General features: G+C 55.0%; 1 protein-coding gene across 1 annotated transcript; it reads left to right on the top strand.

Annotated features, from left to right (window-relative positions):
• Positions 1–11,717: 11,717 nt before the first annotated feature.
• LOC309598016 (fibrinogen-like protein 1-like protein) lies at positions 11,718–15,113 on the top strand (the record flags this gene model as incomplete). Its single annotated transcript, XM_082328104.1, has 3 exons — positions 11,718–11,721; positions 14,025–14,333; positions 14,485–15,113. 3 exons carry the CDS (start codon positions 11,718–11,720, stop codon positions 15,111–15,113), a joined length of 942 nt encoding a protein of 313 aa, XP_082184230.1.
• Positions 15,114–17,508: the final 2,395 nt, after the last annotated feature.

Below are 17,508 nucleotides of genomic sequence, written 5' to 3'. Positions count from 1 at the left end.
AATTAATGCTGACATATCTAAAATTTTATTATGGTCACACTTCTTCTTATTTACTGCTGCTACCAGAACGGAGATTTAATGCCATAAATCTAGCGGTGAGTTTCAGAACGGCAGTTGAGGATTCCCATTACTTCTGCAAAGTGCTACAGGAGCCATTTGCAAAGCACAGGCAGCTCACAGACAGTGAAAAAGGATTGCATGGTGCTTCCCGTAAAGCTTGGCTTCATTACATGTAATTTTGTCAGACCTTAAAGTGCTTGGGCTGAAATTCCCCCTAGCTTGTGCCTGCCTCTCTGGGCTGGAGGGGAAGGTGGGGAGGAGAGGGAAAACCGGAGCCTAATGCAAAGAGCAGGGGGTTGGGATGTTGGGGGGCAGGCACAGAGGAGAGCAAGCACGGCCCCGCTGCGGGCTCAGACACTGCGGGGCTGCACGAGGGGTCTGGCCGGGGGGAGTGACCGTGTGGGCAGGGGGGCCAGCAGGCAAGAGGCCAGTGTTTGGGCAGGGAGTAGCCCCAGGGGAGCCGGAGGCAGGGCAGGGGGCCAAGGGAGGCAGGACCCATGGGGAGGGAGGGGAGGGTGAGCCACCGGTGTTCCCTGCGTCCAGCACGGGGCCACGTGCATGTTCCTCCATGGCTCCCAGGCACGGCGACCCTCCGGCATCGGTGCAGGACCATCTGGTGAAGGTCTGCTTTCCCCCATTCATTTTTTTAGACTGAGAAAGGGTGTGCAAGAAGCTGCACCAAAGGTACCGTGGGATGGCGAAGGGTGTCTTCAGGCCCAGTTGGCTCTCCAGGGACTTTCAGTACACAACGGCCTGCTAATTTTTGCGTTAGAGCCAAACCGCGTTTCTCAGTGGTGGGAATCGTGCTCTGCTTAGTGCACAGGTTAAACACACGCTGGCCACAGAGCTGTTACCTGTCCCTGCAGCTCCTACTGAAGCTGCTTTTGAATTACCCAAGTGTTGGGTTTGTTTTCATGGGCAGTACCTGCCGTCACAGCGGCTTCTCAGCCACGTGGCCTCTGAGTTACTCCAGGATGGTTTTCTGGGGCTGTTGCACACCGAGTTTCCCAGCTGCCCAGGAGATGGCAGTCCTGCCTCTGGACAACGTGTGCATGCAGTCCCCAGGCGGCACCGGAGATTTCCTGAAGAGCAGTTTGAGGCTTGAAAGGAACCCCAGGTCGTAGGCTGTATGTTTGGCTTTGCTGGGAAGGAGAGGGCTACCTTTGCAGTGCCTGATGGCCCATCCTATTCTGTCAGATACCAAAACTGGGGTGGTGAGCTATCAGCAATGAGGACAGCCTGTGCTCAGCAGACAAGTGTTCCTGGGTGCGAGCCGCAGCAATGGGACAGCATCGCTGTCAAGGAGGTGTCACCACAGATGACCTGCAGATGGGAGGTCCCTGTGGCTTCAGCTCCTCCAAGTTTGAAGGCTTTAATCACAGCCAGGTGAAAGCTCCCTTACGAGAACGGAGCCCACTGTAACGGAGCCTGACCATCAGCTACCTCCTCCCAGTTAGAGCCATGGCTAGTGCCTTTAGCATTCAAGCAGAGAGTGCGTGGTGGAAACCTTCCTTCCTTGCCCTCACTGCCAGCCCCTGTCCCTACCAGGAGCCCCTGCTCCCCGCTTCCAGCCCTCAGCCGCTGTCGTGCTTCCCCTCAGTCCCCATCCTCCTTCGCTTTCACCAGCACCCCCAAGTCACTCTTGTCCTACCCAGGGCTCTCCGTCCTCTTTCCAGCCCGGCTCAGGGGCTGCACCCCCTCTCCATCTCCCATCCCGCACTCTTTCTTGCCCTTCGGTCTGTGAGAGGTGCCGTTCTCAGTGGGACAGTTTTCTGCCCAAAGGAGGAGCAGCAGAGCTGAGCAAGGGGCACAGTTGCTGGAAAGGTGCTGGGAGCCATCCTGGATGCGCAGCCCTTCACAGAGGCTGCTGGAGATAACCAGCAACAACTTGGGATCTCATTCTGGTTTGCTGCAAACTTGTCTTTGCCCTTACAGATCAGGAGGTACGTGAAATGACTTTTACACTTGGGATGATGGCAAACGATCTGTTTGCTAAGCAGAACGTTGAACCTGTTGAGGGAATCCATCATTGAACCCGTCTCAGTTCTCTCTCAACAAGGGACGAACGACAAACACGTCAGCCGATGCCACCTCCTTGGGCACAAGCCGATGTGCCTCACCTCCCAGCTGCCTGTCCTGGGCTGCAGCTTCAAAATTCTTCTTCCCTTTATTGTTCTCCTAGAAAGACAGTCGTCATTGTTAGAGTTAGTGATGTGGTGCCGCACGGAGCACCCGCAAGGAGACTTCAGAGAGCAAATACACTGCAGAGAGAGCTTCTGGAGGCAGCTGGTCCCAAAGAGAGTCAACCTTTTTGGTTGAGCATCTTCTCAAATGAGAAGATCGCTGGCATGAGAAACCAGCTAGGGAAAGATCTGACCTTCAAAGCAAGAAAACAAACTTCTCTGGATTATTTTTAGGGTAGAAACAGAACTTTGTAGTGGCAAGTGCTGTCACAACGCTCTGCTCGGCACTCCGAAAAATGATGGTTGCAGAGCCATAAACTCCTTTGGGAAATGAAGCCTCTTCATCCCTTTTCTCTTTAAAATCACATAAGCAATTCTAAAAATCCACCTACTGAAATTCTGTTCTTTAGTGGGTACTTTGTAGTCTTTATTCTTTAAACTTTGCAAAGGTTTATGGTTATTTTTTGGTCACTTTTCTACTTAAGGATGGAAACCCTTGTTGTTCTTCAAACTTTTTCAACCCTAAGAGCTTCTTTTCAAATGTTTCTTTGTGAATGTAGAAGACCGATGCCTTTACATCATAGCTGCCAGATGCCACCTCAGTATGTACGGTCGCACACCCAAAAACCTGCTTAGACTGGATGCTGTAGAAAACCCTTTCAGCAAGAAATACTCACATAAGTTAGGGAATTAATTTGTTATCTCGTGATTCCTTTGCAATTTCGGACGAGAAGGCAGCCTGCTCTCCTGACCGGCCGGTTCTTCCTTTGATGCCTGTCTCGGGCTGAAGGCTGTTTAAGAAGCACTGGCACTTAAAAAAGCTGTTTTAAAGTTGAAAGACGTACATATAGGAAATAGAAGTGTTCGGACTCATTTGAAACAGCCTTCCACTCCTGTTAAACCTTGGTGGAACTAAGGGGATTTATCTGAGAAAATGGGTTGAATACAAGGAGGAGAGAAAGCTGCCTCTCTGAGGATGTTCTCAGATTTTCCCTCTTCAGAGACAAAAGCAGAAGATTTACAAGTCTGGTTCATGCGTGTTTGGAGAGTGAGTTTGAGGAGTTGGTGACCCACAGGAGCAAGGAGCCGGCGAGCGGTAGGAGAGGTGCAGGTGGGTCTCGCCGGGCTGGCTGTGCCGCTGGTCCAGCTCATGGCCAGGCAGTGCAGAGCAGGGGCTCGTGCCCTAGCTTGCCTGGCCTGAGGGCACCTGGGGACATTCCCAGCAGCTTCCAAACACACGCTTTTGACTCGGAGACGTTTGACCTGCTGGTTTGCAAAGCCCTTCTTTGGGTCATTTACTCCCTCCCTTGATGGACCTTTAATGACACAGGATCCCTGGACACAGCGTCCTGCTGATCTATCGGCTGTTCTTGGGATCTGCGCTTGAAAACGATTTCCTCTTGTGGTCCTCCACCTTGAGCAATGATGTTCCTCAGTCAGCTCCCGTGACTATTCAGACCTCCCAGTTACCCCATCCTGCTCTTTCAGGCTGGTGGCAGCACCACGGCCCTGCGGCAGCAAGGCCGGTGCAGGTTCTGCTGCCACCGCTTTCCTGGGTGACCGCAGCTTGGCCCGAGGACCCTGGCCCAGCTTGAAGTCCGTGAGCACCACCCAGCCGGAGCCCTCAATGCTTGCACCGAAACCGAGTCTTGGTGTTGCAAGTGGATGTTGCACCTTGCTGAAACAAGGGTTTGATGGGATGAGATGTATGCACGGGGGCAAGGGGGAGTGCAAGGACCCAAACGGCTCTGCTGGTGGAAAGTCCTGCAGCTGCTCCCGGAGCTTGTCTCTGTGCAGGGCTTTGCTTAACTGTGCACTGGTGTAAACCGGGGCGTCTTTCTCTGGTTCATGCCTCAGCTGCACAAAATTGAAGGACATTTGGGGCCTTCTGGGGCCACTTGGCCTGTTATCCCCAGAGGCACAGGCAGCTGAGGTTGCTGTGGGTTTCTTTCAGAAGGGGCATTTCAATCCTTCTCTGTGAGTCTTTTTTCTCCTCCTTTCTCCTGCCTTGTGACTCTCCACGAGGAAGGCTTATGGTTTTGGGGAGGATTCGTGGACTAGCAGAAGTCAACCCTGCCCCAAGTGTCCAAAGGCAGGACGAGCCTGAGTTATGACCCTAAATGCGGCTTTGGCCATATGGGTCATGACGTGCCTCTCCCCTGCACCCCAGGTAGCTGTCAGCAAAACGAGGGCTCGCCATGCACCCCAGTGCCCGCTGGACCACACAGAGCCAGGCTCAGCACCGGCTCCCTGGGCATCGTGCAGGCAAGAGCCACTGTAAGCACAGCAGGACCTGAGAGCAGGACCCAGCCCCGGGCGGGCAGCCGAGGCTGCCGCGGGCTGTCCCCACCGATGCTCCCCGCAGGGTAACGTGGGCTCCCGCAGTGCTTCGCGTCAGGAGCTGCAGGCAGCTGATGGCCTCACGTCTTTCAGATAAAAAGGAGAGAGCTGATTAATCCTGGAGCCAGAAGAGCCACAAAGAGGGGACTTCAGGGAGGATTTAGCTAGCAGTGGCCCAGATACATCAAACTGTCTCCTGCGTAAAATGATATCCCATTAGCGCTCCTCTTTGTGCGGCACAGCTTACGTTACTGATCCTATTAGATGGCTGACGCTGCTTTGATATATTCCAGGGAGACTGTGCTAAACTTTCTGTCACAGTTTTCCCCGACTGATTTCAGTCAATTGCCTCCAATGGAGACGGCCGCCTGCCTGGTGGTGCGGTGACGTCCGTGTCCCTGCCTGGCAGGGAGGATCCCGGTGGGGTGGGCAGAGCAGCACCCGGTGAGCTCTCAGGGATCCCACTGCAGGCAAACCCCGACCCCATCATGTGCCACGGTTCGCACAGGGCTGCCAGGGGACGTCCCCAAACAGCACCAGCATCACCAACCCTCTCCCAGTGCGGCAGCGAGCGCTGCCCACCTCCTGGCTCACAGCACGTGCGATGGGTGCTGATCCCATGGAGACACCTACAGAAGTTCTTTCTCTTTGCTGCTAATGGCAAGGCACCCCAGGCGTGCCAGTGTCACCCCTCCTTTTCTGGCTCCAGCCTGGAGTTAATCTAGGTGGACTCTAGTTTCTTTCCAACATCAGCGAGCTGTTGAACTGGACCAAAAGGCTCCGGCTTTACTCCAGACCTGTGAGCCTGGAGCATGTTTTCGGGCTGGGGGTCTTTCTAAAACAGGAGGGGCTGTCGGCAGCCTTCCCTCCGAACAAGCGTGTGCTGGGGGCAGTGCCGTCCCTGGTGCCAAAGTGCCAGTCCTCAGGTGCTGTTTTGAGGGAGACATCAGTAGATGGCCATCCCAGACACAAACATACATACTTCTATGTTTTCAGTCACCATTTCACTATCAGAGCCAATAACGCCATCCCCACAACAAGATTTCAGTAGCTCCTCAGCCGAGGGCTTGGTGCTGGCACCACGGCAGAGGCAGCCGCACCGCAGAAGTGGGCAAGGGGCAAACCCCGCTCAACAGCTCAACCCCAGCCCTCCCAAAATCCCGGCCAGGAAATATCTGCTCACAGCTGAGCATTGCCAAGGGAAAACCCTGCCTTGAGGTCTGTCGCAGCTGTGGGGCTGCAGGTGCTGGGGCCTCTTTTGTGCCCATGTGGACAAGAAGTAGGGAGCTGTGGCCACCTCTGCACCTGGAGGTGGCCTTCGCACCCGACCACAGCACCTTTCCTTTGGCACCCAAGGGTCTCTTTGAGCAAGGGTCTTCTCCCCTCTCCCCACTTGCTGTGGCCTAAAAGAAGCACTTCTTATAGGCTGGGAAGCGGGCAGGGAAGCTCCTCCAAATGTGTTGTGTTTCCATGACCGAGGAATTGAGAGGGGCAAGGGGACGCCCATCCCAAGTCACACAGCTCTCGCTGTAGCACAGCTCTCCCTGTAGCACTCAGTGTTGGCCAAGAGATGATGTCAAGCTGTTGTTTAACCAGTTTTGTCTTTTTGGGGAAGCTTGGTGACCCCAGCTAATGGACACAGTGCCTCCTCCTGGTACGGTGTCCATGCTCTTGCTGAGGCTTTGCTTCCCCCAGGAGCCAGAGCCTCTCCCAGGCCACCCCACCTCTCACCGCTGCAGGACCATGTGGCTGGACCTGCAGTCAGGTCTAGTTCAGCATTGATTCGCTGCTGAAACCATCCCGAGGCAAGGGCCAGCCTGGAGGGGACCTGTGGGCTCCCGAGGTGCAGGAACCAGGACAGGGCAGTAATAGCTGCAGTCAGGGCTTGGCTGAGCCCTGCCAAGCCTGTAGCCATAGCCAAATTATTAGGACAGGGTAGGAAGAAAAGTCATTTTGCTGCCTAACACCTGGAAAGGTATTTCATGGGACAAGTAGCCTTGACCTCAAAATATTTCCTACCTGTGGGCAGAGGGGAGAGGATGCTGTAAGCGAGTGTTGTAGCACTGTAAAGCAAATGATGTTCTGCTGAACTGATAAAACCTGGCATCCACGTCGCTGTGGGGCTGCACATGCTGTAAGCACATATGAAAATTCACTGGCTTGAAAGTAAAAGGGTGTTAGAAGTGCCTCTTTGGCGGATGGCCCCGGGATGACATGAAGGCATCTGCGTCATCTTATTTCTTCCATCCCTGGGTTCGGAATATGTAGGATTCGTCCGGAGAGCTGGATTTTACCAATAATGCTGGCAAACTCACATGTCCTTGTGTTTCATCCCTGTGGACCCAGCTCCCTGCAGCGACCTCGTGTGCGCTGTGCGGAGGGGCGACGCTCGCGAGCCTGGCCAAGGGGACAGCTCGGCCCCCGTGCAGGGAGAGCGCTGCTGGTGGGCAGGTATTGAGGACACTGGGAGGTACCGAAGCTCATCACAACTGCTGTATATGGATATGAATAAGGGAGAAAAAGGGATATAGAGAATTTGGCTAACATCTTTGATTTTAACTCCAATAAAATTCCCCCTGAACAGCTCTTGTCACACTCAGTCCAGTGCCAACGCCAACTTTCAAAAGCCATGTTCAAACCTGTCTCTCGGCTAAAGACTGTCCTTGATATCTGTATCTACACACCATGAGCTCCTTCAGCCCATTTTCTCCAAGGACTTGCAGTACTTGCAGTGCACAAGGTGGTGAGGAGATCAGCAATGACCTGCCCTACCTGCAAGGTGGCTGGTAACAATCCCAGCCCTTCCCCAGGCTGAAATTTCCTTGCAGAGTCCACGTGGCAGGCCAGGGATTCTTCTTCCCCATCAGGGAAGATCAAGTGTTAAGTCATCGCAGTGGTTTAAACGAAGGTCGCGGAGGCACCACCGTCAAAGCACTTAATTTTGTTCTTGGCTTGCTAATCAGTTCATCTGTGGCAATAAAGTCCAGGGTTTGGAAGACGGAAAGTAAGGAGCAGCATGCCCCTCCATCCCTGAACCCGCTGCGCTGGTTGCAGAGCAGGCTCCCAGGTTTCAGCTCGCCGGTGGCTGGAGGCAGCAGATGGCATCGCTGCACAGCACGGCTGCTGCTCGCCAGCAGCCATGAAGCCATTCAGAGGATTCTATTTCTTGGCCCACATTTGCTAGCCATTAAATCCCTCCTTTTTAAGCAATTTCTTTCTCAATCACAAGTTCACACACTGGTCCAGTGCTTATTCAGATCTGTTTTCCTTGTCGCTCCTGCGCCGGTCAATGGTCACATTGTGTTCTGAGAGCATCGAGGAGGAAATCGGGACGTTGCAGGTAGGCGACGTGGTTATATCGTACCTGCCGTGCCTCGTGTTGTCCTTTGGGCTCACGGGGGAGCAGAAGACATGCTCTGAAGGGGAGAGAGGAGCTACCCAGATGCGGGAAGGTGCCATGCTGTGTTCCCAGGGGAATGAGACGCCAGTCCTGCATGTCCTCTGGCCCCAAACAGCCGTGGGGAAGGGGCTCTGCCTGCTGGCAACCGCGAGATGTTTCTGTCTCATAGTGCAGACCAGGAGCACCTCGCACAAGGTCCCTCCGCCCATTCCTGTCCCCAGCTGCCACTGGTTTTCTGCCAGGCGGGTGTCAGCATTGCTCCCCGTGGCATCCCCGATCACCGCCGGGTGAGCAGAGCACCACGGTCACAGCCAGGAGGGGTGGGATGTGCTGCAGGAGCCTTGTTCACATGCTGAGGCTTAACCCGTAACCACATGGGACAGTGCAGGGGCTAGCAGCGTCCTCGGATTTTTTAGGAGGGGAAGAGGCCCGTGGCCTCCTGGTTTAATGGCCAGATGCAACTCTGGGATTTCTGCATGGAAGCAGAAAGTCCATGCAGGCTGGGAGAGGAAAGACTGGGAATGTCCCAGACTCTGCTGACCATCTTTCTTTGCTTCATACACGGTGGATTTTAATTAATAGCACATTTCGGAGCACCAGCTGTCACTGGCGGGGGTCAGGAAGATCCTTTTCACTTGCTCCATCCCTCTGCATGCAGATTTGGAGTCAGGAGGCAGTTTCTCAGGGCGGGTGGTTGTTACTGGCTTGCTCGGCTCAGCAGCAAATGTCACCCCAGGCCTTGGCTGTTGCTGGAGGGATGCAAGAGAGCAACAGTGTCCTCCTGCTCACTCTGCCCCGCACCAGGGGTCTGTCACCTCGACGGTCTCGCTTACGCTGATGTGGGGATGGTCCCTGCTCGGGTGAACTCTTCGGGGTTAAGCAGTGCCTGCGTGGGTCCCAACAACAGGGTGGGAAGGGGGAGACAGTCAGCCGCTGGCTCGGTCTGACATGGGAAGGGGAAAGCAAAATCCTTATGACAGGCCTGGATGAAAGCAGATGGAAGCGGATCGGCCGGTGTGATATCCCTTTCGCTGCTCAGAATCCTGGAAGAGCCTCAGCCCCCCGGCGGTGTCAGAGGAAAGGAGGAGCGAGCTGGAGCTCCTGCGCGAGCACAGGCGGGAGCAGGGCAGAGCAAAATGGCCAAGCGGCAGAAGGAAAGGATGGCGGTGGGAGGAAAGTTCACCAACACTTGTGCAAGATATTTAAAAGAAGGGTAGAAGTGGTGCTCGAGGACATGGTTTAGTGATGGACTTGGCAGCGACAGGTTAACGGTTGGACTCGATGATCTTAAGGGTCTTTTCCAACCTTAACGATTCTATGATTCTGTGATTCTAAGAACAAAGGTGCAAATGCACCAGAAAGGCCCTGGCTTCTGAACCAGGGTTCAGCAAGCAGCAAAGCGTTCATAAATGGTGCTTTTTGGTATCTTCACTTGCAGGCACTGAAGCTATTGAAACCAAAGAGGAGGAGGAGGAAGTTCCTCCATCACCGAGAGGGGAACCCAGCGCCCCTATCTCCTGGTGAACGTGGAGATAGAGTTTATCAGTTATTACAAGAATTTCATTCTTGCCCATACTCGGACGGTATTTGATATCTGAGTTCAATCTGCCCAACGCATTAATATTTGCTTTACACAAACTTAATCCTAGTTGATAATGCTGGAAATAGGCACCGAAAGTGACAGATCCACCACAGTAAAATTTTATGTGTGTGTGCAGGTACATGATAGCATAGATATTAGTGTTTTCTTTACTTGGGATGTGCTTTGAGATTTCTGGGAAAAGGAAACACCGCTCACACCTCACAGCTGGCAGACAAACATTTCCCATCCTACAGATGCTCCAGGGGCCAATAAGGAAAAAGTCAAGGAGGGGGAGGTAGAAACAGCTGCTTAGAAACAAATGTCCATAAAACCGGTGGAGAACAGCTTGCTAGTAGCGTGCAGCAGCTGTTCAACAAGCCCATGCCAACACGAGGGCATCCCTGCGGTGGTGGGAGCTGCTTCTTGCCTGCTCGCTGCCCGGGGCTGCCCCCGCTCCAGGCCCGTGCCCCAGGAGGGCCGGGGCTGCTGGGGGCTGCATTTTATCAGCACTGGGGGGTCTCCGCACGGCCACGGAGCCGCTTCAGCCTCACCTGGGTGGGCTCCGCAGTCAGGAGGTGCGGGGGGAGGCCTGTGAGTGCGGGTCCGCCCCGGCAGCGATCAACAGTTGTGGGTCCATGGTGCCTGTTCAGAGCTCTGACGGAGCATCGTCTGCGTGGCGATACCCCACTTCACAGGCCGGACACCCTCGACTCTCAGACGGGACTCCTCTGAGCGCGGCACGGCTTCGTGGACACCGCAGGGGCCGCAGTTCTGGCTGGCTTGTGGCATTTACACGGACCTGTCATGAAACAGAAATGCTGGGAATGGGATAACATCCCATCCCTCCTAGGGTAACGGTCCCAGCATCACATCTCTGCAGAAATGAGTTATGAGAGAAAATACTTTTGAAACATCGTGTAATGGGCGGAGTACGTGCGGAAAAAAATCTCCCACTTTCTTGGTGCACTTATTAACTTTTTTGGAAATCCTGTTTATCTCCCTGTTTGCTCTACTCCAACGGCTGAGCTGCAAGGTAGTGCCCAAGAGTAACGCCAGAAGTGTCTTGGGGTAACTTGGACTTCTCCGTGCAAGCAATGCGACTTGTGATTCACCTTCACGTTCATCTCAGCCTTGCTGGGGAAAGCCCCTTCTGTCCTGAAACTCCTGCTCTCTCAGCAGATGACATTTTGCAGCTGCTGATATTATTCAGTCATTTTTCAAATGTGAGACTTCAGAAAATGTTTTTTTTTCTCAGTTTTTTTTTTTGCAACCACAGCTCAAAGCTCGCTTGGGCAAAAAGTGTCATTTGTCACCGTAGGTTGTGTAGGTAGCAGGAGCTTTGTGTGGCGATGGCTGGTGGCACGTGGCTGCTCCATGCAGAGGACATGCTGTGGGCCTCACAATTTCTGCACTCTGAGCTGGAAGAGGCAGGAGATATTCCCAGCACCAGGTGCTCCCTGGAGTGATACCTGCTTTCATCTGAGACTCAGAAATACTCTCATGTTTCAACTGGCCCAGTCCTTTTAGCTCCGTTCCTGACATGAGCCCCAGAGGTGACAAGCTGGACGGTTGCCACCATTGCTTAGTTCTGCTTCGTGCCTACGACTGCTGTTGAGCCACGCTCAGTGTTTGCTCCAGAAGAAAGCAGGGACATCCCTGAGGTCTTCCACAGTGCCGGTTTGCTGCATCCAGCTCCTGTCCACCTCAGCACGGATCTGGCAGGAGGGACCGCAGACCCTGCTCAGCTGGGTGGTGAGCAGGGCTGAATCTCCAGGGTCGTGCCCTGCAGAGGTGACAGGAGGGAGCTCAGCAAATGTCTCCAAACACCCGTTGGTGGCACATCCAGGAAAAGTCCTGCTTGACACATGGGAAGTGCCGGGATGCCTTTGCCACTCCTGGGCTGTATTTGCTCAGGTCCTGATAAGGGCTCTTATCAGAGCAGATGAACATCCCTGCCGCGGGGAAGCACCCCTTCAGGTTACAGCCCTATTGCTGGAAGCTCATTAACACGCCCCAAAACGAGAACAGGACTGGCCCAGCAGCAGCAGTGTCAGCTGCACTCCTCCCCTGGTACAGCACGGCTATAAATCTTGTGACTCAAAGCATATGTACAGTAACTTTCTGGGCTTCCAAGTGTCCCTGTGGAGTCGGCATGGGTGAGTGTGAGCGTGGGAAGCAGGGCAGGGTGGGTTCCCTGGCCCGTGGCCCCCCAGAAGCAGTGCTGGCGGAGGGCGGGTGTTGAGAGCCTCCCCCCGGCAGAGCCGTCCCTTTGCTCCCAGGGATGGAGGACACGGCATAGGGCAGACTCAAGGTCCTTGCTGCTTCTCCCAGGGCAAGGGAGAAGGTTTGAGAGGGATGTGCAAGTCCCTGTCCCAGAGAGCAGGGAGCAGACCAGGGTCAGAGCAGCGCTGGGTCATACTCGAGGGGTGCAGAGCCGCTGGCCGTCCTGCAGACCCCGTCACCGGCCGGAGGGACAGGGGCTCTCCGCACCTCACATCGCTGCGAGCGCATCGGGAGGAGCTTCGGTGAGGCTCAGGGTGCAGGCAAAGCGAGGGCAAACGGGGTCTCCCCAGGGCTGTGCTCAGGAGCAGGAGGGCAAAACCAAGGGAGGGAAGGTCAGAGTGGCCTTTCCCCATGCAAATGGGTCAGCGGGGGCAGAGGAGACGTTGAACAAAGAAAAACATCGCCGCCGCTCATCTCCCAGGAGTACCCCTCCGTCCTGGCAGAACAGGGACAGGGTCAGAGGAAGGGGTACGTTCACGTCCAGCAGACAGTCACCGCGCTTTATTTCTAGCCCAGCAGAGTCATAAATCTAAGTGTAAATGTGTTAATAATGTAAGACTGAATTTACCGGTCTGTGAAAAGCGTAGATTTCCAATTGCTACCAAGGGCCCATCATTGTGGGGTGTCCAAAATAGAGGCACTGTTGGAAAAATCGTCCCTTTCCAGATGTTTCGCAATCCCACACTGCTGTAACCCCCAGAGGTGCAGCTGTGGTGCCATCTTTAAATGAATGTTCAGATTTTAATCTTGGGATAACTCTTATTATAATTAAGTTGAACATTGTTATATTAATTTGATTATAACTTAATTTTTTAATTTGGAGTTTCCAGAGTGTAGAAATACCATCTAGCTGTTTAGCGAGCTGGAGGGGCAGAAAATATTCCGCAAGGTTTCCGTTAAATTTGTGCTTAAAGATAAACGCTTTGGTCAAGTTTCTTCGGATCTGCAAAGGAATCTCTTGTGATTGCTTGATTTTGCTCCCCAAATTTCCTGGTCACCTCGGGCTCTGCCAGGAAGCCTGGGCACAGCAAAGAGTCCGGCTACGAGATTTGTGTCTGAAAGACAACCCCGTGCCGTCCCTGCAGGTTTGGGGTGACTTGCAGCTGTTTCACCTCGCTGCAGCTGGTTCCCCGCTGCGTGTTTTACGCCAGCAGTGGGATGCTCTGTTCGACTCTCATCTTGTCCCTTCCTCCCCCAGCTGCCCAGTGCGCTCCCCTCCTGCTCCTTGCCTGTGTCTTGGCCCTGCCTGGTCCACAGCTCACCGGGAGCATCCAAAGCCCGTCCCTCTTCAATCAGCCTGTCTGGAAAAACAGTGCGTCTGCTATGAACACGTTAGTGAATGGTAGGTACATGGAAGGTCTCCACTTCTGCCAGCAGGACACGGCTAGGAGCACCCCCGAGTGGGCTGTCAGGGAGGGCATCTTCCAACCCAGTGCTCCCCCCGCGCTGCCAGCAGAGCCCCAGCATCCCCTCAAGAGAGTTAGTTAAATGCCCCAGCATGAGTCACCTGCCCTTCCTCAAACGTCTGGTGGGACCTTGCAGTCACAGACCTTTCTGCTCTATGTGGAGGCGTGGAGAAGCCCAGAGGGTTTGCTCTGATCTCCTCCCAAAGCCAAGGCTTTGAACACACCCCCCCTGCCCCACGGGAGGACGGTAGGGACAGTCACTAGGAAAGATGCAGAAGAAAGGAAGGGTTCTCCCGCCACCAGCATCCCTAGCTATTTCGCTTCTTCCGTGACTAAGAACTAGAAAAGTGGTCTTCTCCTGTGAAACACCCTTGTCTGAGGGTACTTCACCGGATTGCAACATCCCCTGTCTCACCCCCAGCCTTGCTCCCGGCGTACTCACAGTCCCAAGAGGATGAAACACAGTTCCTGCAGTGGTGGGAGAGGATGGCTGATGCCCACTTGGCTGAGGGAACACATGGCAAACCTGTGCCCAGTCTCCAGGGCCACAACACACCAAAAATAGTTGGAAAGGGAGAATTCAGAAGACAAAGGCTCCTAGGCACCTTCCCCAGCTGGGAGCAAGATCAGAGGTGTAAAGACCCTGCATCTTACTGCCTGGACTCCACTTCTTGTGCTAGAAAGTACCTCCTGATTTGGGTGCCACCTTTCTTTGGCGACGTCCCTGCTCCCATTTCCAAATCTCCCTACTGTTGTTTTCCATGTTCCAGGTCAGCTCCGGCTGGTGAACGGCTCCAGCCTGTGCTCCGGACGGGTGGAGGTTTGGTACCGCAATGAGTGGGGAACGGTGTGTGATGACGGCTGGGACATGAGAGATGCCTCTGTGGTGTGTAGGCAGCTCGACTGCGGAGACGCAGTATCAGCCCCAAGTAACGCTTATTTTGGGAGTGGATCTGGGACTATCTGGCTGGACGACGTTAACTGCAATGGGGAGGAGCAGCGCCTCACTGACTGCTCGCTGCGGCCTTGGGGAGACCAGAACTGCAAGCACAGCGAGGACGCAGGCGTTGTGTGCGCAGGTGAGGATGGTGTTCGCATGATCTGTGCTCCTCAGGCAATCCAGGTCTCATTAACGCCTTGGTCTTGCAGAACCAGGCACAGGAGGACTACGGAACGTGCCTCTGCCTTGTTGCACAGGGTCTTATTAAATCACCCTCTCTCCTGCCCCAGGTCTGCCCAAGGACTGCAGTGAGATCCCCGCTGGCAGCCCCAGCGGCGTCTACGTCATCCATCCCAAGGGACTGCACCCCATCGTGGTGTACTGTGAAATGAATGAGATGGACGGGGGCTGGACGGTCATCCAGAGGAACCGGCAGAGCACGGAGATCACTTGGACCGAGTCCTGGAGCACCTACAAGTACGGCTTTGGGAATGTGCACACCGAGTACTGGCTGGGCACCGAGTACATCCATCAGATCTCCAAGCAGAAGGTTTACCAGGTCAGGTTTGTCATCTGGGATGCGGCAAACAATGCCACGTTTGCAGACTACAACCTCTTCATTGTGGAAGATGAGTCCCAGGGCTACCGGCTGAGGCTGGGAGCGTACTCGGGGTTGGCAGGGGACGCCATGGCCTCAAACAGTCCTTCCACCATGCACGACAACATGAAGTTCTCCACCAAAGATCAGGATCAGGACACTAACAGCGGGAACTGTGCCTCCAGCTACGGGGGCGGGTGGTGGTACTCGGCCTGTTACTCTGTACGGCTGAACGTCAAGGGGGCCATAACGTGGGGCAGCCTGTGCAGCGGCAACTGCAAAGGCTCTGCCATCCTCATCAAACCCATTACCCACTGCTAGGGCTTCATCCCTGCCCGCCTGCACTGGGCACATGGCCAGACCAGTGCCCTGCTGGGGGGAGTGGAGCGGCTGGCAGCGGGGCACACCCCGGCCTGCCAAAAGATTTTCCTTGCACCTCTTCTGCAGAGTTCCTCTGCTTCCCTTGCTGGGTTCATCCCTTTTGAGCTGTTTTTATTTTAATTGCATTATAATCAGACTAACACATTGCAAACCCTGTACTTCTGAAACATACCTGCTCTGGAGAATAAAATGTGCTTTAGAAACATAATGCCTGGATGAGCATCAGAGGAAAATGTCCTTATTAGCTGTATAAATAATCAATCCCTTTCTCTTCAGGGTTTCTGTCACTCCCTCATTAGTTGGGGGAAGGATAAAGATTCCTTATTTCCTAGTACCTCTGAATTAACCCCACTGGCTGAAGATGTGGCCTTGACACCTACACATGGAGAGGTGTTTTCACCCCCACTGGCTCTCAGTTCGGTGGTTGTTAAAACCTCCAGTAAAATCCTGTGTCTAAAACAACACCCACAACCTGCAAATACCTCCTCCATGTCGTTCCAGCATGGACAGGCTGATACGGAGCGAGCAGCTGTGCTAGGGCAGTGCCAGGTTTCTTATGAAAAAAATCCATGGGATTGCAGGGAAAATACCAAATAGGGAATTAATTTTAATAAAACACAGATAGATACATTTAAATAAAGAAATTGAAAGTTTGTGATGCTGGAGAAGCTTCGGGGAAGGACAGGTAGCTCCGAGTGCTTGGCACGGCACTGCCAGCCCCAAGGGGAGCGGGGCCGTTGGGTGCCTGCTGGGCACCGCTCCGGCCACCGCCTGGGCGCCTGCACGGGGCATCGCCTGGTGCTCCCACTAGTGCCTGGTGGTCCCATGTGTCCCACCGCGTCACGCTTGCACTGTCGCCGCGAGGTGGGTTGTGCGAACGTGGGTCCGGCTGACTGGGGAGGAGGTGCCATCCCCGAGCCCCATGTGTCCCTTGGCCTCCGGCCAAAACACAGGTGCTGGTCACAGAATCATAGAATCATTTAGGTTGGAAAAGACCCTTAAGATCATCAGCTCCAACCGTTAACCCAGCATTGCCAAGTCCACCACCAAACCATGTCCCTTAGCACCACATCTCCCCAGCTTTTAAACACCCCCAGGGATGGGGACTCCACCGCTTCCCTGGGCAGCCTGGTCCAATGCTTGACAACCCTTTTGGTGAAGAAATTTTTCCTAATATCCAATTTAAACCTCCCCTGGCGCAGCTTGAGGCCGTTCCCTCTCATCCCATCGCTTGTTACTGGGGAGAAGAGACCGACCCCCCCCCCCGGCTCCAGCCTCCTTTCAGGCCGTTGCAGAGAGCGATGAGGGCTCCCCTCAGCCTCCTCTTCTCCAGGCTGAGCACCCCCAGCTCCCCCAGCTGCTCCTTGTATGACTTGTTCTCTAGACCCTTCACCGGCTTTGTTGCCCTTCTCTGGCCACGCTCCATGCTCTGGCAGGTCCTGGCCACCCAACATCACCCGCTCCAGGGTGGGAAAGCACTGGCCATGATGCAATGCCCTGCCGCCCCCAGGAGCCCTGCAGCCCCTGCCCCCCTGCTGCAGGGAGCCCAGGCTGAGGGCTGTGGGGCTGCCCAAGACCCCTGCTCGCCTTGGGGCTCCCCACCCTCCTGGGGCCTCAACGCATCACCCCCCAGCACCCAGCCCTGGGCTGCCGAAGGACCCCGGGGACTGCCCCAGGGATGGATCTCCCATGGCATGAACCCCCCTCCTGGCGACTTGATGCCCTTCAGGGGCACCCTGACCCCCCAGCCCTTGCTGGGGGGCTCCAGCTTGCCCAGCCATTGCATGGAGTGAAGAAAGGAGAGGGTGAGTCTCAGACAGGGGATGCAGCAAACGGGACCGCCCCCCCCCCCCGAACACGGTGCCCCCCAGCATCCCCCACCACCCCGGGACCTCAACTTCTCCTGTGTGTGTGCAGTGTCACAGCAGCAGGTAGACACAAGGCAGCAAAGTCTGGCTCCAGGGTTTATTGCAACTGATTTCTCCCACCATGGGTAGCAGAGCTGTGGGGTGTATGGGGCCTGGGGAGGGAGCAGGGCCTGAGCAAAGCAGGGATACACCGATTGCACAGGGAAGGGAACTTGCACTCTCTCCCTTTCCCCAGGACAGGAGTGAGCGCACCCACCCCAAACCAGTGCCTGCGTCCCAGTGCCAGCCAGCACCGTGGCACTGGGCAAAGCTGCCTGCATGCCCGGGCTCCGGGCAATTGCTCCTGAGCCCCAGAGCCGCTGTGTTTCAGCTGGTGACGGTGCGGGAGATGCAGGCAGCGCAGGACATGCACCGGGGCTGGCACGGGGCTGCTGGCAGGCACTGGAATGGGGCACTGAGCTGGGGAC

The sequence above is a fragment of the Platalea leucorodia genome (genome assembly GCF_965183815.1).
Source record: "Platalea leucorodia genome assembly, chromosome: 16".
Classification (NCBI taxonomy): Eukaryota; Metazoa; Chordata; class Aves; order Pelecaniformes; family Threskiornithidae; genus Platalea; species Platalea leucorodia.
The sequence above is the reverse complement of the archived record's forward strand: the minus strand, read 5'-3'. Positions and strand labels throughout refer to the sequence as shown.